Here is a 27,856-nt window from a genome sequence, read left to right on the forward strand (position 1 = left end):
TACCTTACTTATTACGCCTCTGTTACGCCTCGCCTTCTGTGTAAAATAGGCAGAATGGTGGCTGGCAGGGCGGAACAGCCAAGCGCGTTTGTATGTGAAGCACGTGCTGTTTGTTTACACCACCCGCACGTTTTGCTTGGTCCAATGTAAAACATCAAAGGCAGCATAACGGCAGAGCTTCGTCACAGCGCTGTGGCCGCATTGCAATGTAAAAAGGGCTACTGAAACTGAAATACTGTGTCCCATGCTGATGGTGCCAGATGTGTTGGAAAGTTGCTGGAGGATTTTTCTTAATGTAGCTGGAGGATATGGCTGAGTATTGTATCACAATATCTTGGTACTTCTTCTTAGTATGACATACAAAACAAAGCAGTCATAGTGTAAAACCTAAAATAATTTCTAGTAAAGACAGGAATACAAATATATCAAAACGCAAGTCTTGGTTAATTATCGGCATAATAAAAAGCTGATTAGAAGAGCTTGTTCTGAAGGTTTAAATCTATTTATAATGTTACACGGCCCAATGACTCAGACTAGCTTTTAGTCTAATATCTGCCAAACATTGAAAGTGTTTGTATTGTTGAAAAACTAATTGGCTAAAGTTATATAAATCCAATTTAAGTTTAAAATAATAGAGCAACATTTTAAGGCATAGCTCTGTTTTTTTAGCACTTTATCGACTCCATTCATCAGAAGATTCCTCACAAACCAAAACATTCAGCAGATTAATCAAAAAGAAAATGAATCTTTATTTGCAGCTTTCATTTTTTTCTCATTGTTCATTACCTTCACGCTGCAGTGTTAGTGTTATTACTTCTGTAGGGGTATTTCCGTCCAGCCACGCTGCTCTCGATTGCACATCACGCAGCACATCATTCATCTAACACTACAAACAAACCTTTAAGGCTTCAGGAGATGTTGACAAGAAGCCTGTGTGCCGACTCTATCAAGGTTCGGTCACGCTGTGTAATTTCTGTAATCAGTAAATGGACAAGTTGTTCCATTAAAAGCCACGTTTCCAATTCGGCTTTTATGGCTCAGATAAAGGAGGTGAGTGTGGATGTGGAGTCGGGAGCCAGGATCGGTGGGATCGAGATGTAAGTCGCTTCACTGGAACAGATTTAGTCGAAAAATGTCAGGATGTCGGGAGCTCTGTAGAGAGAGATCTGTAAACGCTGGTGCAGATGAATGATCAGTACGATATGACCGTTGAAAATGAGATTGCTAAAAGTCTCAATTGTGTTTGTTTCAGGAAATCAAATCAGACAAAACATCGCTTGATTTTCTCTTCTGTCACTGATGAAAAAAAACAGACCTGAGCGACACGCAGAAACAGATTAGGGCAATATTTGCCTGTAGTTTGAATGCAGCCAAAGTTTGTGGCAAGCAAATAGTGTTAGCTTTGTCCACTTAGACTGGAAACAGCAGCAACACATATTTGAGCCTCTAAAAACACTGACAGAACTTGCTGTGCTTCCTTTTGTATGTTTCAGTCACAAAAATGCATATAAGCAGTGGGAGATCCCCCAGTCACGCCAGGCACCTTTTTTGCACCTTCATGTGACTCCCTATTCCCTAATCTCCTCCGTGCTATCATCTGTCAAGTGTTTTATTCAAGAAAAAAAGGCTCCAAACATGCAACTCTCCGTCTTTGTGGCTTTTGTCTAATGACACAAGATTCCTCCGGCGTCTAAATTCAGCATATACCTGCTTGTAGCTTCATGTTAAACTGTGAGTTTGGGTTTAATAGAGCAGCAGACGGGGTTTTAAAGGACTCGTATTTCAGGCAGAGCAGGTCACACTCCTCCGGCAGGTTTCTTTATCACAGTTGTGCCACATTTCACAGCAGGTGGAGGAGCAGGCAGATATGCCACGTCGTGCTCTGTCAGGTGGACGGTTCAGCACATTGTAGGACGAAGTTGGTGCTGTGATGTTTAACATGTGAGGGATTAGCTTTGGAATATGTTTCAGGAAATCTGATCTTGATTGTCGTATTAATTAAGAATACGTCTTTTGCTTTGGCAAATAAACACTTCCTAAATTAAGAGACAGCGTTTAAAAGCTGTTTAAAACGAGGAGAGCAATATGACTTTTGTGGCTTTGCATATTTAACAAGCATAAAGTCTAGACAACTGTTTACTATTTGTAAGTGTTTTATTTTTAGGACAGTTGAGGTGAGGGACAAAAAATGCACAATAAATAGTTTTAAAGTAATTAAATGAACAACAAAAACTCTGCAGGTCCTCGGTGTGAATTTGAATACTGGTATTAATTTTTTATCATGAGGATAAATGCAGGAATCAGTCGGGTTTAATTGTCCCTCCTTTGATGCAGGGTGGCAGCTCTGGGCCTGGCGGCGGGAGTCCTGCTGGTTCTGCTCCTCTTCTGTCTCTACCGGGTTCTCTGCCCGCGTAACTACGGCCAGAACGGCGTCGCTCATGGGCGCCGGCGGCGAGGTGACCTGCCCTGTGACGATTACGGCTACTCGCCGCCCGTCAGTGAGATCTCTCCTCTGCTGCTGAGGGGCCACAGTATGGTGAGGATGAACCTACATACCTACAACATGAACAAGACATGCTTACCTAGATAGAAGATAGGATGTACTAGATTGTTGAAATTGTTTGCACGTGGCAATTTATCACATTGATATGATTCAGAGTGACTTTAACTTCCAGAAAAATCTCATTATCTCTGATATTCATAAAGATTAAATCAGATAATTTAGTCTTTCTGTGTCGCAGGACATCGAGTGCTTGGCGAGTGACGGGATGCTGCTGGCCAGCTGCTGTCTGGCAGGACAGATTCGAGTTTGGGACGCTCAGACTGGAGACTGTTTGACCGTCATCCCAAACCACGGGTGAGAATATAACAATATTGATTTTATTTTCAGTGCTTTGATAAGTGATGGACAAAGTTATAGAAAATTATGTCTGTCAGACTTTGTATTTGAACATCTACATCTAAGCCTGTGTGCCATAGAGCTCTATCTAAACATCTGTAATAATACTGACGGAAGCTAAAGTTAAAAACGAATAGAAATCACTTACTTTAAAAAAGATTCTTGTACAAATATTATAAAAACTTTACGTTAAATTTCTCCTCAGATAATCTGATATCTATCTGTTTCCTCCTCAGGCTGAGACGGAGCAGCAGCAGTGGCTGCTGGGAGCAGAGAGACGGCTGGGACAGCGTGGGCGGAGTCACAGAGCCGGAGTGTTTGGGCTCTGAAGCTCGCGGCTCCTCCATCAGCGGTGACGGCCTGTCAGAAGAGGAGGGATACCCCCTGAGACGCCGCACTGCTCCCACCCGGCCGACTCTGTTCAACGACCAGCCCGACCTCACCCCGCTCATCGACACCAACTTCACCTCCCAGCCCCCCTCCCACCTCCTCTCCACCCCACCCAGGGCCGGCTTTGACTTTGGAGGTCTGGTGGAGCGGGCCTACATGGAGCACGAGCCCCCCTCACCATCCACCTACCCGTCTACTTCTTCAGCCTCCTCCTCGCCGCCTACAGGAGCTCAGCTGCAGAGGAGACCCAGTTTTGGGGACATTGCAGCAGTTTTACCCCAAGAGAGAGCCTCCACGTCAGGGACGCAACCGACGGCGGACTGGGAAAGCTCCGTGTGGGCCATGGAGCTGAGGGGAAACCTGATCGCTGCGGGGAGGAGCAGCGGGAAACTGGAGGTGTGTAAAATAATACTTAACATTGTCCATTAAATTACATTACATTTCATATAAATAGAATAATGTTTTTTTTCTGGTCATGTTCATTATATTTTGCTTTGGGTAAAATATTTACTTTACATTTATTATTTTGAAAGTTTCTTGAATTTGAGTCTGTATGTATTTTAAGATTAAAGTTTTGTTGATAGAATTAATGGCTGATATAACAGTATTTTGTTGTACATTTGAGGATGTATAGAAAGTAATGGTATTCTTTTACAAAATTCAGCTATTAAGAGAATTTGTTTGGAAGGAGTCCTGCAGTTTGTCGATTAAACTGAAGCGTATGAAAGAAAAAATATCGTGGAGGTCGCAGAGAAACAGCAGCGTAGTGTTAAGCGTCTGTATAACATGAATACATTACTACTCACTCTGTATAATAACATGTAAGATTAAAGTACATTTAAACCCCTGTCTGTTGCAGTTGTGGGATGCAGTTGAAGGATCGTTACGCTGCAGTAATGAAGACGGCGTCTCTGGGATCACAGCTCTAGCCTTCCTCAACAACAGGTAGAACACACAGAAAAACACAGTGCTTCCTCTTGGATGGGATCCATGTTTACTTGTTGGTGCCAAATGCATTTCTCACTTATTTAAGGTTTTCTTTAAGAGCATTTCAAGCATAAATTTGCCTTTTATGTGGCCAAGCTACAGGGAGCAAACAAATGGGTTTCTTTCAATTCTACATCCTCTGAGAAAAGGATGCACTCGCTTTGTGTTGCTGCAGAATTAAAGCTATTTATTGATATTCTGACACAAGGTTTATGCGTCATTTCTTTGTGTATGTAGACGATTAAAAATATAGTGCAAAAGGCAGCCAGTTGCATGAAAGTGAATATGATTGAAATGCCTTTTTCTAAATGTGCTAACAACAATGACAGACCTGAAGTGTATCATGTTTCATGAATCCACAACACTGATGGACAGGTACTGGATGGAAGCTCTCTTTACACTGAAAAAGGCCTCAATGTTTTCCTCTTTCTCCTCAGAATCGTAGCGGCTCGGCTGAACGGGTCTCTAGATTTCTTCACCGTTGAGATAAACAAACCTCTGTGTCTGCTGCAGTACAGAGGTGAGGCTCAACAACACATTACATCACATCTGTGTGCTTATAATTTAGCTGAAATACAGACAGAACGAGGAAGAAAAGGGCATCTACAAAAACAAAACTCCCCCTCCTCGTCCCTTAGGTGCTCCTGTGCGAGGCAGCGTGCCTCCCTCTCCCTGTTACAGCAGCGAGGACGTGATCAGCTGCCAGCTGACGCGCTCGGTGCAGTGCGCCCACCAGAAGCCGATCACGGTGCTGCGAGCGGCCGCAGGAAGGGTCGTCACCGGCAGCCAGGACCACACAGTCCGGGTAACACGATGAATACTAAACATGTCAGGCTTCTGTCGGATGGTTTTATCATGCAGCAAATAAAGAAATATTACCACTACCCTTTGATAGAATATTTTTTTAACTGCGTAACAAGGAAAACTTTAAGGTTGCAGGTTTATGGGAGCACAGAATGTTACACGTCTATTAATCTTGTTTTAGTTTAATTCTTATAAATTCTTCCTCTGTTTGTTTGTTCGTCAGATTTATCGTCTGGAGGACTCGTGTTGCCTCTTCACCCTGCAGGGTCACTCTGGAGGGATCACAGCCATATACATAGACCAGGTCAGTTATTCCTTCCTCTCATCCTACTTTATCTCACCATAAGTGTTTACACTGTCCTTAAGTTCTGTCTGTACTTTTTATTCACCAGATCAGCGTAAAGTCAGAATATCTTTGATTCATGTAACTCTTTGTGTCTGCAGACGATGGTTCTGGCGAGTGGTGGGCAGGATGGCGCCATCTGCCTGTGGGACGTCCTGACAGGCAGTCGTGTCAGCCATGTTTACGGTCACCGTGGTGATGTCACCTCTCTGGTTTGCACCACCTCCTGTGTCATCAGCTCGGGACTGGATGACCTCATCTGTATCTGGGACCGCAGCACCGGGATCAAACTGTACTCCATACAGCAGGTACAGTTTACTGTACTATGGTTTCTTTTTGTCGGGATTCCTTCTTATGTTTGGATCTTTTTTGACTGTGATCCCTGAATACAAACCGGTATTTTATAGCATTACATGTCTCTGAGCCGCATGCAGGGTCATCTTAAAAAACTGTACAATGTAAGGGGGGAAAAAAAGCAAAGATTAAAGGCCAGAAGCACTTAACCACCCCGAGGCCCCTTAGATACATCTTGTGGACCATTACTTTGAAGAATAAATCGAAAGATCGTCGCTCCCCCACGTCTGTCCTCTACTCATCTTGCTGCCTGGCTGTCTCTGCAAGTGTCAGCTTCTGTTAACAACCCACAATGCACTGTGTTTTGGTTTGCTTCCTGTATTAAGTCCTACTTTAAGTCTGTTTATGTTCTTACCTGAATCGAACCGGACCGTGGTTCGTTTGGCAACGGACAGAGTCCCGTCGTTTCTGGCGGACCATGGTCTGAACGTTTGGTCGGCACCAGAGTTCGAATGCGTGTTCTCACCTGTCCAAACGAACCGGAAAGTGCGGACCAAAGCTGTCAGGTGTGAAAGCACCCGTAAAATAAATGACCCGTACAGAGTGGTTTTGTGTGTGGAACATATTTGGGGACTATTTTCAGCCAGGGATTGATACACATTTGTTGCTTAAGTGAGTATTTACAGCAGCACAACTATCGCTTTCCCCCTCATGTATCAACCTGTAACCTCCCTTCCCTCAACAGGAGGCGGGTTGCGGGGCCAGTCTGGGGGTGATCTCTGAGTCTCTCCTGGTGACGGGGGGCCAGGGCTGCGTGTCCTTCTGGGACCTGAACTTTGGGGACCTGCTGCAGACTGTCTACCTGGGCCAGAGCAGCGACGGCCAGGGAGTCCGGCAGCTGCTGGTGCTCGACAACGCCGCCATCGTCTGTGACTTCGGCAGCGAGCTCAGCCTGGTGTACGTGCCGTCGGTGCTGGAGAAACTAGACTGAGGCGGACGATGTCGGTGGGAGAACTCGTGCACTCTGAACATCCTTATTCTCTTTTTATTTTGACTTGGCTTTCTTTTGTTGTTTCTGACACTCAACAGAAGTCGTGATCATTAGACAGTTTTTTTAGAAGCTTTGAGTACAAGCCTGGATGTAACGAGGAGAGAAACAAGCTGAGGACTGATTGTGCAACCTGCTGCGTTTTCTCAGAGGAGGGTGACCGCATTGTGACATTTTCGGGGGTCATGAGGTTCAAGAGAAGCTGGATGTTTCTCACGTAACGACGATCCGGCAGTCACCAGTTTGTGCTTTTCGTGTGTGTGTGTGTTTTGTTTCGTGGCTCTGCCCTCTATGCTGCTGACATGGGCGGGGCTTCACTGTGACCCCGCTCGCCCAGAGAGGAAGATAAAACTGTTATTTTTTAAATATTCCTGCTGCCTCTTTAGCTCTACAGCGAGGTGCAGCCGCAGCGAGCTCGGCAGGTCGACGGCCAGTCGGGACGAGCTGAGCAGTTATACGTTAATGTTCGTGTGTGTGAATGAATCGAGGCTCTTTTTATGGCAAACACTGCTGAGAACAAAAACTGTTTATGTGTGAAATGTGTGTGCGTGAGACTGTGTGTGAGGGAGAACAGAAGATTACTGTATAAAGTAAACCTCCAGAGGGGGCTGTTTTTATATGTATAAATCTATTATTTATTAGCGATACATTTTTGAATAACAGTTTGTTTATGAATTCCTAATCCCGGCTCTTAAACAAGAATATATTCATGTGGAAGTAATGACTCAAATGTAAGATGGTGATTATTTGTTGGCAGGGTTGGGGCTTCGGTTATAAAACTATTATTTGTCATATTGAACTGGAAACACTGAAGTGTTTATGGAGTCGGGGGTCTGTCGGCCTCTGACTCTGGGGTTACTGATGCTGTACGAGGAGCCCCTGTGGCCCCTCTGCCCCTGCGTGCTACACCTTCATCAGGCTACCTCCATTTTCCAAACTGCTTGAATTTTTAGGATAAAAATACTGACGTTATGTTTACATCGGCCCTCTTTTTTTTTAATTAATTGCGCCCTTTAGAGATTTTTTAAAATCACTGTTTACTGTAACTGGCTCAAATTAAATCCAGGATTTTAAATATGGACACAAAACAATAGCAAAAGTGACTGTGCTGCGTCCAACAGGGGACCTCACAGTACTTCCTGTCGCTAAGTTGTTGGTGTAATCTTAAGAACCTGTAGAACTCTTTCTGCAGCCGGTCAGTGACAATGTGAAGAAAGGCAACAAAGAGACAGATAAATATACCCAGCAACATTTGTTGTTCAGATGTTTCAAACTACCTAAAAACTTGGTGTATCTTTATAATACACAGTGTTAGCACAGGTGCTCCCACAATCATGTTCTAAAGTTACTTTTCAAAGATCTTCATCAGGCACAAATCTATCATTTCCACTTTTTTATTCAGTTATTCTTCTGAGGTTATCTTTACTGGGATTTCCCTGTTGTGATAAACCGTATGCATGATGTATGCTACTACACTGAATCTACGCCATAGCATAGCATGATCCTCCCAAAAAATGTAGCTAAAGCAGCTGGCTGAATTACACAGGGTGTTTGATCAGAAGAAATCCTGCAGCTGCTGGTTAAACGGACTTTTGAATCTGCCTGTGTTTTTAAACCTGATCCTTATTTTTATATATTTCAGGCTCTAAATGACTCACAGGTACAAGAAGTTTCAGAATGTCAACATAAAGCTAAAAAAAAGAGTGATTTTCTTGGGGGAGGCCCGACAAACCACCTGACAAAAATGTCTCATGCTGTGGAAAAAATACAAGGGGTAACACTGACAAAATGTTCATGAACAACAAATTCTAAACACAACTCCACATGATGCTAAAAGCAACAGGAAGTCGGTCTAAAAGTCAGCTGTGTGCTTTCTATCCAGAGGAAACGACGTACGACGTACGCCAGAAGTAGATGTAGATGCTTTGTGCCTGATAAAGATTGTTTGATTCAAACAACACACAGAAACTTTGCTAATTCTACCGTTCCTTGCGTAAACACTCCGATCTAAATTACATGAATTGGTTTAAAATGTATTTACAATAAACTAGAATTGTACTTTGTAATTGAATAATTCGGTTAAGTTATCCGGAAAGTGTTAATATGCTAAAATGCTAATGTCACTCATATAGTCAGATGACTAGTTAGATAAAATAAAAACATTAATTACAATTAATTGACAAAAAAATTAAATAAAGTAAAATATAATAGGAGGATACGACATTTGAGGACATTTAAGCCCTTGTTGTAGTCCGTGCCTGAACTCCACCTCTTCACTCACGATGCGGGAAGACTGTCGTCCTGCAGGTTAAAGACCGACACCAACAACTTACAGAATGTATTCTCCAAACCCTCCACCATCCACTGTAGCTTCCTACTGAATGTAGTCCAAGAAGGTGTGACGAACAAATCCGTTAAAAACCAGCAACTCGATTCTTCACAGTATCGCATCGCAACACTAACTCAATGCACTACTAACCCTCTCTAACGCACATCTCACACACGGTAGGCACTTTTTACAGCTTACATACAGACATCAGAAAAGTAGACTTCACACCTACAGGCAGCGCTCATAAACATGCACACCGCAGACCTGTCGATGTAGCAGGTTAGAGGTCTGGTTTCACATCAAAGATACTTCTTATTGTGCACAAAACAAGCAGCTGAAGACGGAATTGTTACTTAAAGAAACTAGCAAACAAATGTTGCTGCTGCATCCCACAGAAACCAGACTTGTGACCTCCTTGGCATTGTAACCTGTTAATTTATTAGCTTTGTTTTCTGTTGTAAACGGTAGCTTTAGAAACGGGGAAACGTGTAGTTTTTAGATTGTTTTTTTTACTTCTGTTTTCTAGCAAAAGTTGGACCTTTTGGGACAAAAATATTCGCTTTCTGGAGGAGAGTTAACTAAGAGGAAAAAGAGAGGTATCAATCTTATCATTAAGCTAACAGTGAAGTAACAGCTAGCTTACCTTAAAAGGACTGGAAGCAGGAAACAACCTGCTAGCCTGGCTGTGTCAAATGGTAAAACATTTACTAGCGATTGAGACCATAAAATGTTTACTGAGGTAATAAATGGATCAAGAAGGAGGCTTATTTTCTTATCGATAACATATCTATATAATCTGAGATCAAAAGTCTATACAGTATGATAATTAATGTTAGTTATCTGCAGGAAAATTTTGTTATTATCCTACAAAGACATGCTAGCAGTTTTTCCTAGAGTTTGGTCTTTATGCTAAGCTAACCGTCTGCTAGCTGCGGATAGAGGTGTTGGTCCTCTCATCTAACGCTCCGCCAGAAAGCGATTTAAAGTCTTACCCAACATGTCAAACTATTCCTTTAAGAGGGAGGGAGGGAATTTTAAATGGAGTCTTAGCTTTTTTTATTTGAATGTTTTGGTCACATGGACTTGGCCTTGTAACAATCCATATCCAACATCACTGTCAGTCCAAGAATACGAATCAGCCCATATTATTTTAGTGAACTATCCTTGTTGCAGCTTCAAAGACACCTTTGCAGCTTTCAGAGCATCATATCAACAGTTTGTGGATGCAGCCATGACTTCCTTTTTATTCTTTGAGGTTTGAAAGAAGAAAAGGGAACACTTCCTGCGGCTGCATCCTCACAACAAAGGCAGAATTTAACGCCTTCTGCTCCACATCTGATCCTCTCACTGTTTAGACAGCCGTCAGAAAGTTAAGGCTGTGTTTAAGTCCCCGTTTTGCCCTCCTCTCATTGGCTGGCTTCAATCTACGCAGGCTGTAGTCGTGGAGGTAACTTATTTACTATTTTGTAACACAAACAGCGCAAGACTTTTTACTAATTTTCAAATAAAGAGGCTTTGATACCACAACAGTTTTCTGTCTACTGGATTTATTTGATATTTTTTTACAATGATGAATGAATGATTAGTGGAATTCTTCCAGAAGGACATTTTTTTGTGATATTCTAATTTTATTTAAGATATTTACAGTGTTACAGATGAAGAAATCAACTTGTTAAGACGTGCTGATTTGTATGCTGCTCTGTGTTAGCATTATGACTGAGCTACACACGCTGATTGAGTTTAGGGGGGGGTCCTTAAAAATAGCTCCACCCAGCTCCTCCGGCTGTGCATCCCGCATCCATTATAACAGTTAAAACAGCTTCTCATCCTGGTGACGACCACCTGCAAAGGAGGGGCCATAAAAGTGGAGTGCATGCTGGGATTTTTTTTTCTCTTTTGGGCCCAGATCTGGTGCTTAAGTGCAGAACATTCATACATCACAGACGTATAAAGAAAAGCAGCAAAGAGCGACAAAAGGAATGAAGGAACACAGACGAGTGCATAGTGATCTGGTCCCAGAAGCCACCGGTGATGGAAGGAGAAGCGAGTGTGTTTCAGGCCCCTAAACCAGCGGAAAAACACCTAACTTCAAAACTGAAACCCTACCGTCTGCCACCAGGCACGTCTTGGTAATCAACACTGCTAAATGTCAGGATTCAGTTTTTTCTTCTTAAAAGCAGGATTAGAAAGAGCGTAAAGAAAGGCAGCGACTTGTGGACTCGTCTCAGGTCTTGTTGAGGCTCCACAGGGGGTCCAGGCTGCTGAGCGGGTCGTCGCCTTCCTCCCCTCTCGTCCCGTGCAGACCCTGACCCTCCGCCGGCTGCAGGAAGCTCTGCTTGGTCACCCGCTGCTTCCCCTTCCCCCCTCCCTCCATGGAGAAGGCCTCGGGTGTGAGGGAGGCCAGCAGCTCCAGGGAGGAAGGAGCCGGAGCGGAGGAAGGAGGGGGCGGGCTCACGCTGGGCGCCGCCTCTGGAAGTGGCTGGTGGTTGGATGGAGGTGGCGGTGTGCAGGGGGAGGCAGCATCCAGGCCGTTGGGTGGGGGTGGAGAGTGTGTGGGGGAGGTGAGAGGCGGGCTGAAAGAGGAGGGGGGTTGGGGGTCTGAGGGGGGAGAGGGATCCTGAAGAGGCTGGACATCACCGAGAGAGTAGACGTCAGGTAAGGTAGCACTGACAGGCTCTTCCAGGTTACTAAAGGGGGCGTCCATGGCAGGGTCTGTGGCGCTGGGAGGACGGATGCTGAGCTTGGCGATGGTGGCCTGGATGGAACTGATGGGCATGTCCCCGCCGAGGACCAGATCCTGCTGGGACTCTTGTCTCGAGTAAGGCTGCAGAGAGGAACAGAGAGAAATGTTCAGATTAAATGAGACTGAGAAAATAAAGTGTCGCTACCTAACATCTGCTACGACGGCTCTACTGAAAATAAGACCAGTACCTCGTCTGACCAGAACTCGTAGAATTCCTTTCGAACGATCAGGAGGGCAAAACGTAAAAAAAGCAATGTTTAAACTTAAATGGACGACAGAGATCGGAGTCAGCATTAATGAGATTTAAAGATTACACTAGAGGATCAGGAATTCTGCATCTCTTTCTGATGGTGGCTACTTTGACAGGAAAATAATAACAGTCAGATTGTGCAGGAAGTTCTGTCTGAATTATTAAAATGTCAGATTCTTAACTGAGGAAGTTGCTGCTTTTCATTTTAATTTATGAGTCTTTGGGCTTCAGACTGTTTGGACAAAGAGAGCAAAATAAAGAGGCTGCTTTGGGCTCTGGTGAGGTGTCATGAGTATTTTTAAACCACTGATCAATCCTAAAAATAGTTAGCCACAGCTCTAATTAAGATATTCGTCTCTGAGATTATTTCTAACTTTTACTTACCTGTAGATGTAAGTACAGTCCAGGCTGTTTAGCGTTTATTATGGGCTGTTTCACTGATACATGTAATATTTACCAGTTGCCCCTGAACACCCAGTTTAACAACAACCTTGCATGCGATGGTTTATGGGATACTGAGGGTCACTAACAACTATCACTACATACTGAAAGCTAGTAACATCTAGAGTTAACACTTCACCCTCTGATGCAGCTGAAAAGAGTTTTGGACTTTGAGGGATTCAAACCTTTGTGGCTGCAGAGGCGGCGTTCTTGCTGCAGGTGGCGGTAGTGATGCCGTGTCTCTGAAGGACCTGCTCAGCGTGCTTCAACACGGCCTCATAGCAGAACTTCAGGTGGAGCTGAAGGCAGACAGGAAAGATAAGATCAATAAAGCAAATATTTGGAAAATTGCAGTTTGTAGAATTAAAAAAAGTACTTTATTTATGATGTGATGAAGTCCTCAAAAGGTAAACAATTCCCTCTTGCTGCCTTGTGCACAGCCCTGCATACTTATGAAATAAACCAAATATAAACATCTTCAGATTTGTGTGTCTGACCTTCTCCTGCAGCATGTTCTTCCTCTGTTGTCTCATCTTCTTCACCAGCAGTGGGAGGTCTGGGATGCCGTTTCCTGCCTCCAGCTCCTGTAGTGCAGCGTACAGCAGACAGAAGACGCCGGTGCGTCCCACACCCGAGCTGAGACACACGGACAGTAAAAAGGCTCATTAGCAACACTAGCACCATCTGATCACTAGGAAATTAAAATGACTGTGGGATCCAGGAACATTATCCAGTGATGCATCGTTATCTGAGGTCGTCAAAATTCTTTGGCGCAGGTTATTTTTAGGATGTCTGTAGGATAAAATCTTTTACCTGCAGTGCACCACGACAGGTGTGTGTAAGGGCCTCTGGTGGAGGTAGTGTCCATGAACCTCCTGGATGAACCGCAGCAGGTTGCTCTTGCTGTCAGGAAGACCCCTGAAGAGACATATAAAGAAATGACACATCAACGAGATTACCCAGATTAACAGAAACTTGACTAATTTTCATTAAAGAGAAATCACTCACAGCTCCGGCCAGGAGGTGAACTGCAGATGGACGACAGTGCGCTTCAGGCTTTGGTCGCGGTACTGGAGGCTGATCATGCGCTCCACATGTGTCGGTGTCGTCTTCTGCGTGGTGAGGCTGAGGGTGATTGGTCCCTGAGAGAGCTGCTGCCCACGCTCCGTTGGGAAGTAGCGCACAACCTTTCCCTGAGAGAGATGATGACGTTAAAAACACAGCGTGACAACAGATTATCTATAAAAGCTGTAGCAAAAAGAAACCAATCAATATGTTGGTCTTCACATCACAAAATGTGTAAGCAAGTCAAATGATAACATATCGTGTTTTTGTGTTCTTTTCATCAAAGTACTAACAAATTACAGATCTCGTGAAATGATTGAAAGCTGCAAAACTGCCACTAATTTGGTTGAAATTATTTTCCAAACTGCAGTTTTCAGGCCAAGAACGATCTTCTCTCTCTGAACGTGAACTGTTTTTATCATCAAACTATGATCAAAAGTCCTTTAAGAGCTCAGAAAATGGAAATTTAATGATCTACTTTTCTTGAAACTGGGAAAACTCCATCTGCTGATGAAGATCCTGTGAAATTAAAAGATTAAAGATGAAGCTACTTAATGACTGAGATTGAGGAGATAGTTGCAGCTGCAGTTGGCTGCAGTGACCACCAATTAATATCTGTAAAAAAAGTTCCCCCCTTGCTGTTTTTAAAAGGAACAAGGTACCACACATGTTTATACAGCACTCTGCTCAGAGTATTATGGGATCTTATACTTATTACTTAAATATTAATCACAGTGGAAACAAAAACAAAACCTGTGTACCTTTTCCAGCTCCTGCTCTGAAACTAGCATGACTATCAATGACACCTTCTGCTCATAAACCATCAGCCAGAAGTCTGCAGCTGTGCCCGTGAGAGGAGCCTGGGTGGCAATAAGGCGTGGACAATACGGTGACAAGTCTTCCACATAGCTGGCGTTGATGTAGTCATCTTTGCCTGACTGCAGCACTACTCTGTTTAGGTCATAGGGCATGACATCCTGGTGACGGTTCTTCATGGTGTAGCAGCGAGCGATGGCAATGGAGAGTTGGCGGGCGTCTCTTTCCTGTTGGTCCTGGAGCTCTTTCCAGCGGGCATCCAACACTGACAGACCGCCCTCTTGCTCCGTGGGGTGCTCCAGGGAGTCCACCTGGCCCCTGTAATGTTCCAGTTCACCATAAAGGCGGGCGACGCGCTCTGGAGCTTGATATGGGTCCCCTTGGATCAGGAGAACTCCCTGGGAGCTCTTTTTCCGACGTTCCCCGTCCTGTGGGTCAGCTTTGGTGGGTTGGAGGACATTGGTGGGGGCCTTGGTGCCTCCTGGTTGGCTCTCGGGGCTTGAAGACAGGAGGTCGTCTGTGCTTGAGTTCTGCCGCTGAAACAGTGATGTGGAGGGAGAAACAGCTGAGGGAGAGGGCAGAGTGGGAGGAGCTGTGCTCCCCGGGGTGGGGGCTGGTGTGGGTCTTGGCTGGGGGTTCAGACTCAAGGATGCAGGACCTGGAGAAGGGGATGGGGAGGGGGAAGGCGAAGGTGAAGGAGGGACAGGGTTTGGTGTTTGAACCACTGGGGGACCTCCAGGTGAGGGCTGGATCATGTGCTGAGCAGGGGGAACATGTGGACCATGTGGGCCCAAGGCTGTGGGCTGCTGTGGGGTACTTGGAGGTACATTAGCTCCTGGAGCAGAAGGGTACATAGCAGGGGGCTGTGGGTGGGCCATTGGATGCGGAGCCTGAGGTTGTTGGGGGGCTGCAGGCTGTGGTGCCAGGGGTTGCTGAGGCATCATTGGAGCCCCCCCAGGGTAGCACACTCCCCCAGGATGAGGGGGCTGAGCCTGGGGTTGGCTGGGCATCCGCATGGGCTGCTGGGGCATGTTTGGAATAGGAGGCTGTCCAGGGTGGGGATGTTGTTGTGGTGGTAGTGCACTTGGGGGCATCTGTGGCATAGGGCCCCTTGGTAAGTGGACCTGAGGACCAGGGACCATGTGAGGTTGTGAGGCAGGAGGCATCTGTGGGCGTAGGGTTGGGTGAATGGACTGGCTATTCGGGGGCATGTAGTTCTGTGAGATTGGGGGCATTGGCTGACTTGTGGGGGGCATGTAGTTCTGTGAGACTGGAGGCATTGGTTGGTTTGTGGGGGGCATTTGTGCTCTGGGAGCACCTGGTATCTGCATCTGAGGGTGGGGCGGCATCTGCTGGGCATTAGGGGGCATTGATATCGAAATCTGTTGCTGTTGAGGCAACATGTGTGGGTGGGGATGGGGCATGTAGGGCTGAGATACAGGAGGTGTAGGCTGAGAAGTTGGGGCAATTTGTGGATGTACAGTTTGAGGGGGCATGTGAACCTGAGGTGGTCTTGGCATGGAGCCCGGCATCATCTGAGGGTGCTGCTGGGGTACATAGCCCTGTGGAGGTTGGTAGCCTTGGGGTATCTGATGCCGGGGCTGATAACCATTTTGTTGATGCGGCTGCAGCTGACCCGGGTACGGCTGCTGGTACTGGGGAGGAACACCTGGCTGAGGGGGCATATACCCATGTGGGTAGGCTTGCGGGGCCTGAAGAGGCTGATGAGGGCCTGGAGCAGGTCTTGGTCCAGGCTGGTACCCCGGCATTGGTTGCCCAATGGGCTGAGGGTACTGCTGCTGCGGCTGCTTGTGCTGCTGTGGTTGAGGTGCAGGAACATGGGCTTGGCCATGCATGGGCATTCCTGGTTGGGGCATAAACTGGGGGTAAGCCCCCATCTGTGGGGGTACCGTGTAGCCAGTTGAGGCTGCAGGTGGGACAGAGTGGTGTTGTGTAGGGGCGTAGCTGGGGATAGGGGCTTGGATGCTATCCACTGTGGTCGTCGAGGGCCGGACTGGGGTAGGAGCTACAGGGCCAGGTTGGGGGACTTGTGGATGAGGTGGCCTATAACCCGGCACAGCTGCCTGGTTTGGCAAGTGTGGAGGCATCTGTGGAGTCATCTGAGGGAGGCGTGGCAGAGCTCCGGGGGCTGGCATAGCCCCAGAAGTTGGGAACTGAGCTATCCGTGCCAGGAGCTCTGGAGGAGGCAGGTTGGCAGGGAAGCGAGGAAGACCAGCAGCCGGCGCACCAGGCCAAGGCAAAGAGCTGCTGCCCCCCAGGTTAGCACCAGGGGGGATGTAAGCTTCTGGACCAGGCATACGAACTGCAGTGGGATGGGAAGGAATGTCTGGGGGGAGGCTTCGGAGCTCCTCAGGTAGGTCACCACCCAAGGCCAATATAGCTGCACTTAGTTGGGCCAACTCAGGGTCGTCCAGGCTAGAGCAGGCAGAGTCCACATCAGGATTCTTTGGCTTCAAGGAGGGTTTAGCTGCTGTAGGCCGTGCTGGGGGCTTCTTCTGTGTCTCTCTGAGGAGGAAACAAACAACAGTAAGCATTGGAAAACATGAAAACGAGGGAATTTCTCTGACAAACTGGAGGTCCTAATTGTCAAATGGAAATGCGTAAATGGTAAGAAATAAGAGGTTCTTATTGTAGGAGCCAGGGCTCAGGGCCTCTTTGTCACGCTGTAACAGGTTTGTTGTATTTCAAATCTCAGAACTATCTGATTCCTGGTATTAAACAATATCGTTTTAAAGTCTGCCTTACCTTTCGAGAATTGGCTTCCTCTCCTCTCCCCTGGTCTGACATAGGATCTTCGCTCTTTCCAGCAGACGTGATGCTTTGGCCTCCAGGTCCTCGTAGAACTCCTTCCCCTCCTGTGACTTTTTTATCAGGTCCTCGTAGGCTTCATATGAGCCCACTAGTCCCTGCACGGTGCTGTTCCACTGCTGCTCAGTCTGGCTCAGACCCTTTCGAACTGAGGCATACTGGACGTTGGCCTCCGTCAGGGCCTTCAGGATGTTCTCCTGAGCTGCCAGGTTCTGGTCAATATACACCTTGACCTGTTCGTACTTCTTCAGCTGCTCCTCGAATATTTGCTGGAAGGACACAGGTTAGTGTGAGGTTTTGATGCAATTTAAGCTTGCACACTCTTTTTGTAGGTTATTTTTTTCAACACATTTTCAAGCTACAACCACATACCCTCATGTCTGCCCTCTCTGTGGTGACGAGGGTGGAGGTAATGTCATCCTGCTGGATGAGGTCGCGGAGCTGTTTCTCCAAAGAGCCTCTCTGTTCTCTCATTTCCTGCACCTTCCCCAGGATCCGTTTCATACACTGCAGCCCCGCCACTTCCTCTGCAAACACCCACACGCAGAGAGGGTTACCATAAAATCCATATCATGTTTGACTGTTTAATATTTATTCTAATTCAACTTATATTTTTGTAACTGTGAAATATTTTGTAACCCTGGTTTTGAAAATTACATTCATAAGTTAAGCTTCACATTGAGTATTTTTAAAACATGATGTAGCAGGCAATGCTTCCCTTTATAGCTGAACATCTAAAACATACTTACAAGCTCTTAAACTATAAAAGAAAAGTGAAATGACTTCTTAATCAATCATTTTGTACTTTAAATTGACTAAACTTATCGAAGCTTGTCCAACTGTCAGCCGTTCATAGAGGAGAAAACTTTCATATTTTCAAACCTTCATTCAGCTAGCTTGGTTTTATATGAACACATTTAATTTTAGACCCATACACAAACCCTCACCATCAAAAAAAACCCTCACCTTCACTGAGCTGGGGCCGGGGCAGAGCCTCTTTCAAACTCTCCAGTGGCCCCCCCAGAAGTCGCAGGTTGCTGATGTGCAGGTTCATGGCCCGATGGAGCTCTGTATTGGTGAAGCTGGCCTTCTCGTGGGCCTCCATGTACTTCTCCAGGTCCCTGCGGATCTCAGCCAGAGCCTGGGCCTGCGCTGCCGGGTGCACCTCAACTGCAGCGGGGCCACCGGCTTCCAGGAGGGCTCGCATGCCGGCCTCATCTGCCTCCAGGACATCTCTGATCTCCTTCAGTGAAGACTCCACGTCAGTGAAGACACCGGAGAGCCCTGCAGAAGCAAGAAATGTGACCGGCATTGTTTACGCAAAGGAACACAGGGAAATCATACCTTTGTATGTGAATGCTGCTGCAAACATGTACGGTTTGCCTTGTTAATTTCTTCTTTCATTGAGCTAGATAATTGTATAATATGTCCTAATTAGCACTGACCCTGCATGGACTGGATGAGGCTCTTGACGGTGTCAGGTCTGACACTGAGAGCAGCACACTTCTCCATCAGGACCGGAGGGATGTGGCTGTACATGTCCAGGTTGTCCACCGACTCTGGCTCCAAACCCAGAGAGTCCATGAACTGCCTGCAGGAAGAGAAGAGACCTGTCAGCTTACACTTGAACGGTCACTAGATCTTATTTCATACATCATAATAACCAGAAAATTCTTTAAACAGTGAGACTTTTTAAGGCAGTTTTAAATATTTAAAGGTACACAAAAATGGTCACATATTTGAGCTCAGTATTTGGGTAAAAAGTAGACGTCACACATGAATGAAAACTTACTCTAGTGTTTCATTCTTGCCCTCGATCTTGACCATGACGTCCCTCAGCAGCTTGGCCTTCTCCTCACTGGAAAATGAAGAAACATAAGCAAACATTAATAAAGTTCCTTTACTCATGAAATGCTGACTTCTATCTCATATGAAAATCCACTGAAGGCACCGACCTGTACAGCGAAGAGGCTTCGTGGGCCGCCATTGGCACCAACTTTGCAAACAGGTCTGGTCCAGTAACACTGGGGTCTGTGGGGTTGACTGGTAGAGCTCTCACCAGTGGGGCACCTAGAGGGGCACAAAGGAGCTGATTTTACCGACAGACATTGTTTTAATATAAATAAATCAGCAGAAATGAGTGAAAAAAAACCAACAGCAAAAGATTCAAAAGACAGGGCGCCAGTTATGCTTAGTAGTTAAATCGCACGTCTTTTACACAGAGGCTACAGTCCTCGATCAGCGGTTCGAATTCCACCCTCTGCCGCGTGTCACCCCCACTCTTCCCCTGTTTCTGACACTATCTACTGTCCTCACACAGCTTGCAGCCAGTTATACTCAGATTGAGATGTGAGCAGGCCAATAATCAGAAATACTGGGAAATCGATGAATAAGTAAATTATTCGTTTTTTAATGAAAGTGAAATAAATCACAGGTTCCAGCTCACCAAATGTCACTATTTGCTGTTTTTCTATGTTATTTATTACCTTACAATGAACACCTTTCAGACCTTCGCTATCAGACTAAACAAGTAATTTTACTTGAGGGAATTTTACATGAGCATTTGTTATGATTTTGTGACACCAAGTCAAAGTAAATAACTGATCAACCAATGATATAAAAATATTAGTAATTTGCAGCCTTAATTTGAAAAACAAAAACTCTTCATCAGCAACCTTCTTCTGAGACATCAAATCATCTTTAAAAGGATCACATGAATTAACCTGTATGATGGGAAACAGATAGCAGAAAGCACGAAGTCCAGAATTTAAAACAACCAAATACTAACAAACTTTAAAGCCTTTAATAAAATTGTAGAGTATTTAGTATTATGCATAAACTTTGGCTTCAAATACATGAATGAGGCTGCAATTAAGGACGAAGCAGAAGTGCCCTGCTAAGCTACAATTACCACCTTATGTTTGCCTCTGCCAACCTGTCAAGTTGCACTTGCATCCATCAGTGTTTCCCCACAGAATGACACTGTAACAGTAGCCAGGACATGGAAATACATCTGCATACTGAATATAATTAAAAGAATGCATCAAACGACAACATATGTAGGCCTACAAAAAAAACGGAGAGGTTGCACCACAATAATTCACAGGAGCGGTTTAGTACCAGAAAACGTCTCTTTGTGTTTCTCTGCGGATTATGTGATTATCAGTCGGCTCTTCTCTCGACAGCAGAACAAACAGACAGAGGTAGAACGAGGGGAGAATGTCCATTAATCGATCCTGGATGGTGTCGCTCTCAAAAATCTAAATAAACCAGACTATTAAAAAATTAACCAGACAATAAAAATTCCCTCCAGGTGTTGCCCGGATAGCACGTTCTTGGAATAAGTAAGGTCACAGCGACCTTGGCGTGTGACCTTCGATCAGCAAAATCAAATCAGTAACTCCAAGTCCAAGTGGATGTTTGCGCCAAATTGAAATATATATTCCCTCCTGGCGTTCCCGAGATATTGCGTTCACAAGACGGCAGACAAAAGAACCGATACGCTGAAAACATAATGCCTCCGGCTGTCGCAGATGTGAACCAGTAACTGTTTCAGCCTGGCTTTGGCCACGTAGAACTAATGAATGTAACTAGATGAAACCTGCTGAGTAACTTACTTACTCACACATACAGGATGTCCTTATAAACACCGGCACACCAAATTAAACACAGCGAGAGACGCACAACCCACAATATCACTCTGCATACATACGTTCAACAAATCGCATGATGCAAACGCAGCTTTGCATGCAAACAGAGAGAAAGGTGCTGAGAGGATGCAGGATACTGAAGCTTCTTCCTGTTACCTTTGACTGAGGCCAGCGTCTCCAGAGAAGGAACCGACTCATGGTAGATGAAGTCATTGTCTTTTTTGGCTGAATTAAACCTGCAGATAAAAAAATCAGAGACAATATTATAACATATTTTTTTACAGAAACCAGTGAAACTACATGAAAAAAAACTAAATTATGAAAAAAGACGTATTACTCACTTTCCACCGATAACGTCCATGGTGAACTTCAAGGCTTCTTGCACGCTGTCAGGCTGACCCTGTTTGAACCAGGACAAGACAAAGCAGAGTGTAGCTTTGTTAACACATACACTGATACACATATAGTTTAAAGTGACACTAACATGGTCTCTTTACGTAATGCTGGGGAGTAAATGACATCCCAACCTTGGCAAGCTTGATAGCTTCACTGAGTTTGTCCAAGGAGCTCTGCAGGTAGGCCAGCTGTCGAGACAGAACTTTGAAGTAAGTATCAGAAAGAAATCCAGGGAGGTGTGAAAGACTGGAGTTAGATAGCAAAGGATGAACATGTTTATACTTATGAGACATTAAGCAGAAGGAAAGCAGTTCACTGTAGCTGCAACTGTAAATATACTTAAAAATATTATTGACTTTGTCACAGTTTTCTGAAAAAGCAGAGCAAAAAAATTCTGTATTTTTGTAACTCTGAGATAAAAACTGTGGAAATATTTCACTGTAAAATGTTTGATGTTTCCCACACTGACCAAAGACCACTAAAAGAAGTGGTCACCCCATCAGCCTTAGCTGTACTTTGAATTTTGTTTATGTTTTACTTTTCTTACACTTCTGTAAACGGTTCTGAAATAAAGCATTTTTATGTGGAAATTTCTATTGATTATTTATCAGTGTCCCTTGTTTGTGAGCAATAAAAGAATTGCAGCATCACACAAACATTGCATCAATATTACATTAAAATAGTTTTTATATCTTTGACAATTCCAGGAGACTGCTAAATTATGTCTGACGGTGGAACAACTAAAAGCAAAATACCAACAGAGCACAGCTACAGTTAAAGAAAAAATCATATTTGACAGTTGGTCCTACCCGCTCTCCGTACTTCTGCTGCTCCTCTGCCTGTTTTCCCATATGAAGCTGTAAAGAGAGCAGTTTGTGTTTCTATGTGAGGAATCAAATGTCATCACACACACACTTTCATACACACAATGATTAACAACCCACACACACACAGTGTGAGTCCCTGCCATTAGACTCACATGAGCAATAGAAGCAAAGTAGTAGATCTTCATCTGAACCAGCTTCTTCCAGTCTTTCTGAATCTTTCCCAGCATAGACGCCGTCTCAGAGTTCTCCAGAGCCCTGCAGGCCTCCTTGTAGTAATCCACCACCTGCAGCACCACACGCTCAATCATTAACCTCTAACATTTTAATTACGGATTGATAAGATGTAATTTCATTTAATTAATGATAACAGTTTGACCTGAGCGCTGATGCGGGCAACCAGGAAACTCTTCCTGTTGTCCAACATGGACTTCTCCAGAAGACACTCCTGAGCCTGACCCTGGGAGAACGACACAGGCGGATGAGACAGTGTTCTGTATAGTGTGTGTGAGTGTTTGTGTATTTGTATGTGTGTTACATACCAGCATGAGGTTGATGTTGAGATTAAGGATCTGGTGGCTCATGTCCACGCTGAAGTTGTGGCTGAAATTGTCTCTCAGGTAGGAGAACGCGCCTGCTGAGCACTGGAAGTGTGTGCACGACACCTTCATCCCCTGGACAGAGAGCAGAGAGTCAGTGGGACTGTTCCTAAGTGCATGTGCATGGCTGATGTGTGTGTGTGTGTGTGTGTGTGTGTGTGTGTGTGTGTGTGTGTGTGTATGTGTGTGTGTGTGTGTGTGTGTGTGTGCGTGCGTGTGCATGTGTCTTACCTCCTCAGATACTCTGTTGTCCATGGCTCCCAGCATGGAGTGAAGGGCTCCTACAGACAGTCCAAAAGTAAGTACACTTAGAGCTACCTTTAAAGATTCTACTAAAGCAGGAAGCTTAATCCCTAGAGATGAAACAGTATCTCAATAGACAGAAAATGCATCTGCAAATGTCTGATAATTCAATAATATTTCATCAGGAACATTTGCATGTTCCAACTCCTCAAATATGAAGATTTAATGTTCTTATTTGTTCAAATTACAGTTAATTGAATACATATATATTTAGGTTTTCTACCTCAGACTGTAGGCTTATTTAATGAGCACCTTTCACCTGTTTGGGAGATCTTACTGAAGAAACAATTAATCAAGTAATTGAGAAATCATCTGCAGCCATATCAGAGTACAGGCAATGAGTGTGTGATTTATCTAACTGCTCGACTGGACTTCCTGAATACAAACGATATGCTTCTACAGAACGGTATCATTTCAAAAGGAGAAAATTACCACAGCACATATGAAACTTTCACAGCAAGAACATATCAGCTATGTAGAAAGAAAAAACACTTGATATCTTACAAAGAAAAATATTCAGTTAACAGCTGTTGAACAGTTGAACCTGCAGATTTGAACAACCACTCGTTTCTTTATCACTTGTTTTGTTAAATAGGTTTTGCAAAGGTTAAAGGGTTCAAATATGAATGTTGGGACTTTGTTTTTAGTCGATTGGTCAAGGTAAAAACAAGATTATAAATGGCTCTATGTGGCTTAACTTACCGAGATTGTAGAGGATGCAGGCTTGCTCATAGCTGATGTCATCATGGGTAACTGTTTTTCCAGAGAAGATTTCAGTCCTGAATGCAGCAAGAAGGGGAAATTCCACAGTGTAAGTTAAAATGTAATAGTTTACTAATGCAAATATGACATGATTTTGTGAACATTACATTTAGAATGAGATATCATTTGAAAAGTTATACCGCTAAAAGAACAACTTATAATCTATCTTACAAATCACACGCTCAGGATTTCACATAAAGTAAATGTTTAAAATACAACAAATAAACATGCTGCTGCCACAAATGAGGACATTCATACACATTAGGGCAGGACAGCAGGACTGCATTTTCATGTTTTGAAGCTGATATCAGTAAAAAAACAATCAGCCTGATCCCATTCTCTATAAGAAGTAAGGAGGAACAAACAGGAAGTGTAACAGAAAGTGGTCACTACAATAACAATTGGTCACACAGCAGGACGATGTGTGCATGAACAAGGTACTGCTTCTGCTTATTTGTCTGCGTGTGTGTGTGTGTGTGTGTGTGTGTGTGTGTGTGTGTGTGTGTGTGTGTGTGTGTGTGTGTGTGTGTGTGTGTGTGTGTGTGCGTGTGTGTGCGTGTGTTACTACCATGAGATGGGTACAGCAGCCTCCTGGCCGGTTCCCATGGGGACTCGGCTCTGGAGGTAATGCAGCTGGCCAAAGTACTTCCTCAGTGTGCTGCACCCCTCGAAATCCCTCGTCACATTTACAGCACTCTGTGAAATGAAGACAAACCGGTCTGTAACTCGGCTGTACATCATGTAATCCTCCCTTCAGAACATTTAACATTGAGAATGGATTGTTTTTTGATGAAGGTTCCAAAGCAGAGTAAATTTTGATGTGTCATTTGGACCTGAATCCCGACTGGGAACACCAGTGCTGAGCGGAAATCAGAGCAGATATCACTCAGCGGTTAGATCGAGTATTTCCCTCCACTCATCCCCCATCAGGACTTCCCCAAGGACATAAAGGAGTACCGCAGCAAACATGATTACATGCTCATCAGTAATAATAACCTCAACTCCATCGTCTTTCAGACTCTGGCTCTGACGTTGTGAAGCATCACATGAATGTTGTTTTTAAAGTTCTAGAGGCTCGGACAGGAGGTAGTGAGTTTTAGTAAAATATGTGCAGGTATAGTCACTAAATTTTTCCCACAAAGGACAAATAATTTGGAGAGTAAATGCATATGAGCAAACCAAATCCTCCAGGAAGCTTGAAACAACCAATTTACCTAAACATCAAGTACTGGAGAGATGGACGTACACCAAGAGAAAGACGGCCGTAGAGGGAAAATAAAATCTGCCAATTTACCAAAATGTCTTTGTCTTTATGATCACCCTTTTTGAAACCCCTAATACCCACTGTAGCATACAATGCCCAACCTATAGCGTGTTTAAAACATCTTATTCTATACACCTATTTTTCCCTAGCATAACTTTTTTAACTGATTACTACAGGTTCAAAAAGCATTGTGAAATTAGGATTTTTGCTTTTTTTATGGAATAAGCAAAAGCACAGGATTCATTTTGTTGTATTGAATTGGGACATCTATTCAAACAGGAGTTGGTGGTAGTTGGGGAAAGAAGTTTCAGATTTGACAGGAAATAATTCTGCTCTGTCTCTGGACATGTATCACAGTACCGACCTGCCGCAGCGTCTCCAGTTTCTTCAGCTGTTCGTTGTAGTTGTCCGGATTCTCTCCATAATTCTTCAGGATGAACTAGAAAAGAAATGATGGAAAGAAAAAGTAGGTGAATCTGACACACTTTAAAAAAAGTTGAAGTTGTTTTAGGCTTAAAGAAAAACCCTCCAGACTGGAATTATTGGTTTTTAAAGCTTTAACAGATTTGCTTCAAATGTATTTAAACTGAAACTAATTACTCTATAAGCCAAAAGCTAAAAACCAAGAGTTGTCTTGCAGGCTTTGGAGTTCTCCCATCATGCTTTGCCAAGACTTCCCATCTCCCCATGAGCCACCATGATAAGCAGCATGCTACTTTATGCCAGGATAGGAGGTGAACAACACGGCAAACATATTTCTTCTAGTATTCCTGTTTCTCTTTTAATTAAATTATGAGTAGAGGAAGGTCACAAGGCGTCGGGTTAAAATGCAAATGACACAGCAACAAGATGGGCATTGTCCTGTCTTTCTGTCCACTGTGTGCTATTCTGCCTTTTGTTAGGAGTAAACAGATAACCTTATAGCTAATTTAGATATAGTCTTAAATGATAAGTTGAGTAATGCTTGTTAGCCTTTATTGAATAGAAGGTTAAACTGTGTTTGACTAGATAAACAAAAAAAGATCCAATATTCAAATTGAATAAAAGATATAACAGCTATATAACATTAACTGTTGTATAAAAGGTTTGCATATTTATGGGTAGTATTTAGGTTAGGGGTAACCTACATAGATTTACATTTAAAATTTACACAGTATATATTTTTAGAAATTGCACAGCACTTTTGAATGAATAGGCTGATGAGGGAAGTTGCAAAATATCTTACAGGAGTGTTACCTAAAGGAATTACAGTAACCTCAGAGAGCAAAGGTCTTTTATTTTATTATAGGGAGGAGGAAGGTTACTGGAAAATGGGTTGCCAAATAAAGATGACAGAGAAAAACTATTTGGATGATCTGCATTTTCTATCATACAAGTTTCCGATGTGTAAGCTTGGAAGTGTGCCTCATTTGAAACTGTGCCAGGCTGAGGTTAAGTTCGATATAGCTACATCAGGTTATGTTATTAAAAAAGCTTTTATATTTGAAACTAACAGCAGTTTTCATGGATTTAGGTCAGTAAAATATAATACAACAGGTGTAACTTCACGAGTGCTGTTTACTTTTTCCTGTGTAACACTAGAGAGATACGCAAATAAAATATACTGTATATAGTATCAACGCTTGGTGACTAGACATGCTTTTGGTTTGATATGTCGACTTTCCTTTGGCAGGGAGCCTTACATTTCACAGGAACCTGCTGTAGTCAGGTGCATGTGACAATGAGATCACTGATTGTTGTTTTTAAGTCAGCAGCCTGACTGGGCCGTGAGGAGCCACACTCCTTATTTTAGCACTGTGTACCTCTGCCTTTACGGCATTAACTACTTTGGTTTATTTCCAACTTAACTAGCCACTTGCTTGAGGGCTAATTTTGCACTTGGTCTTGAGCTGCTAGCTTATTAATAGTTAGCATAAGGCTAACGTTAGCAAACAAAAGGCGGTGGTCAGGGGGATTTGCCAGAAACAGACCTTAGCTAGCTGGCCAGCTACACGTTATGGAAAATTCCCCTTGCCCGGACAGACAGCGAAAGCTCACTGTTACATTGAACGTTGGCTAACGTTAGCTTCTTGATTGGGTTATCCATAATCCTTGTTTGGTTGACTTTCGACCTCAGCCCTGTTGCTCCATTCCCCACCCAGCTCACCTGCCTGACGGACGGGCTGAACTGGAACTCCCCAGCCTCCTTTAGATCCAGCCAGATCATCGGCATCCGGGGGACCGCCTCCATCGCGGCCGACTTTACACGGGGCCGTCAGCCGTTACGATGTCAAAACCACGTCGGTAGTTTTGTGGACGTAAACGGTTTCCAAAAGATAGCTTTCCTCCAAACAACTGTGTCATGTATCCATTTACACTTCAACCGGAAGCTGGGAATGCACGTGACGTAAGCTCCCATTACGTGCCGCGTGGGTTTGTGGGAAATGTAGTTAGAGATGCAACTTTAACTTGTTTGCACATGGTTCTGCTAAGAATTCCCAATCAACCTGTTACATATAACTTTTGCAAGTCTTTGTATCACTCATGATGAGATAAGTAGCCTACATATCAGTATATATTTTTTTTATTTTGTTACATTTACAGGTTTAGTTATTTTTAGCCTTACTTGGTGCCTGTTGTTTTCTCTTTTGTTATATCATAACCTTTTTGTGTATTGTTGTGACCACATGTCCCTGAACTCATCACTATCACTGGCTTCTCTTTATGTAACTGTTACAGCAAAGGTTTGGGTTCTTGCCGTCTTCTATAAATAAGACAGTTTATTGTTCATCTCATCATATTGACCCACATTTTGTTCATGTAAATGTCATCCGTCATCTG

The 27,856-nt window shown here is 44.1% G+C and overlaps 2 protein-coding genes across 2 annotated transcripts in view; one reads left to right on the forward strand and one right to left on the reverse strand.

Annotated features, from left to right (window-relative positions):
- Window positions 1–10,623, forward strand: part of scap (SREBF chaperone) — a 31,883-nt gene extending 21,260 nt beyond the window's left edge. The window contains exons 14-22 of the mRNA XM_069657131.1: window positions 2,335–2,536; window positions 2,742–2,857; window positions 3,136–3,685; window positions 4,149–4,234; window positions 4,714–4,796; window positions 4,915–5,081; window positions 5,304–5,384; window positions 5,525–5,731; window positions 6,463–10,623. Of these exons, the coding sequence (XP_069513232.1) occupies window positions 2,335–2,536; window positions 2,742–2,857; window positions 3,136–3,685; window positions 4,149–4,234; window positions 4,714–4,796; window positions 4,915–5,081; window positions 5,304–5,384; window positions 5,525–5,731; window positions 6,463–6,708 (1,738 nt within the window). The 3' untranslated portion in view covers window positions 6,709–10,623. The remainder of the gene's footprint in view (window positions 1–2,334; window positions 2,537–2,741; window positions 2,858–3,135; window positions 3,686–4,148; window positions 4,235–4,713; window positions 4,797–4,914; window positions 5,082–5,303; window positions 5,385–5,524; window positions 5,732–6,462) is intronic.
- On the reverse strand, window positions 10,425–27,385 carry ptpn23a (protein tyrosine phosphatase, non-receptor type 23, a). The gene is made up of 24 exons (XM_069657130.1): window positions 27,183–27,385; window positions 25,401–25,475; window positions 24,341–24,468; window positions 23,713–23,789; window positions 22,939–22,988; window positions 22,651–22,782; window positions 22,488–22,568; window positions 22,264–22,395; window positions 22,094–22,141; window positions 21,416–21,472; window positions 21,230–21,288; window positions 21,045–21,124; window positions 19,194–19,308; window positions 19,031–19,096; window positions 18,684–18,829; window positions 18,205–18,522; window positions 17,611–17,765; window positions 17,176–17,507; window positions 14,355–16,935; window positions 13,537–13,721; window positions 13,342–13,446; window positions 13,026–13,164; window positions 12,714–12,827; window positions 10,425–11,918 (listed from the first exon to the last, which is right to left on the reverse strand). Exons 1-24 carry the CDS (start codon window positions 27,264–27,266, stop codon window positions 11,319–11,321), a joined length of 5,859 nt encoding a protein of 1,952 aa, XP_069513231.1. The 5' UTR covers window positions 27,267–27,385; the 3' UTR covers window positions 10,425–11,318.
- Window positions 27,386–27,856: the final 471 nt, after the last annotated feature.

Source organism: Semicossyphus pulcher, unplaced genomic scaffold (genome assembly GCF_022749685.1).
Source record: "Semicossyphus pulcher isolate SPU_LCO1_2020_fin unplaced genomic scaffold, fSemPul1.0.p SCAF_9, whole genome shotgun sequence".
Classification (NCBI taxonomy): Eukaryota; Metazoa; Chordata; class Actinopteri; order Labriformes; family Labridae; genus Semicossyphus; species Semicossyphus pulcher.

What these genes read in the sequence shown, in the direction of transcription:
- ptpn23a (XM_069657130.1), bottom strand. Translation starts at nt 27,266, where the DNA reads ATGGAGGCGGTCCCCCGGATGCCGATGATCTGGCTGGATCTAAAGGAG. An exon ending in ATGGACGTTATCGGTGGAAA is followed by an intron (nt 21,125 to 21,229) that starts GTGAGTAATACG and finishes TTTTATCTGCAG; the next exon opens with GTTTAATTCAGCCAAAAAAG. An exon ending in AGAACATGCTGCAGGAGAAG is followed by an intron (nt 12,828 to 13,025) that starts GTCAGACACACA and finishes GTCTGCCTTCAG; the next exon opens with CTCCACCTGAAGTTCTGCTA.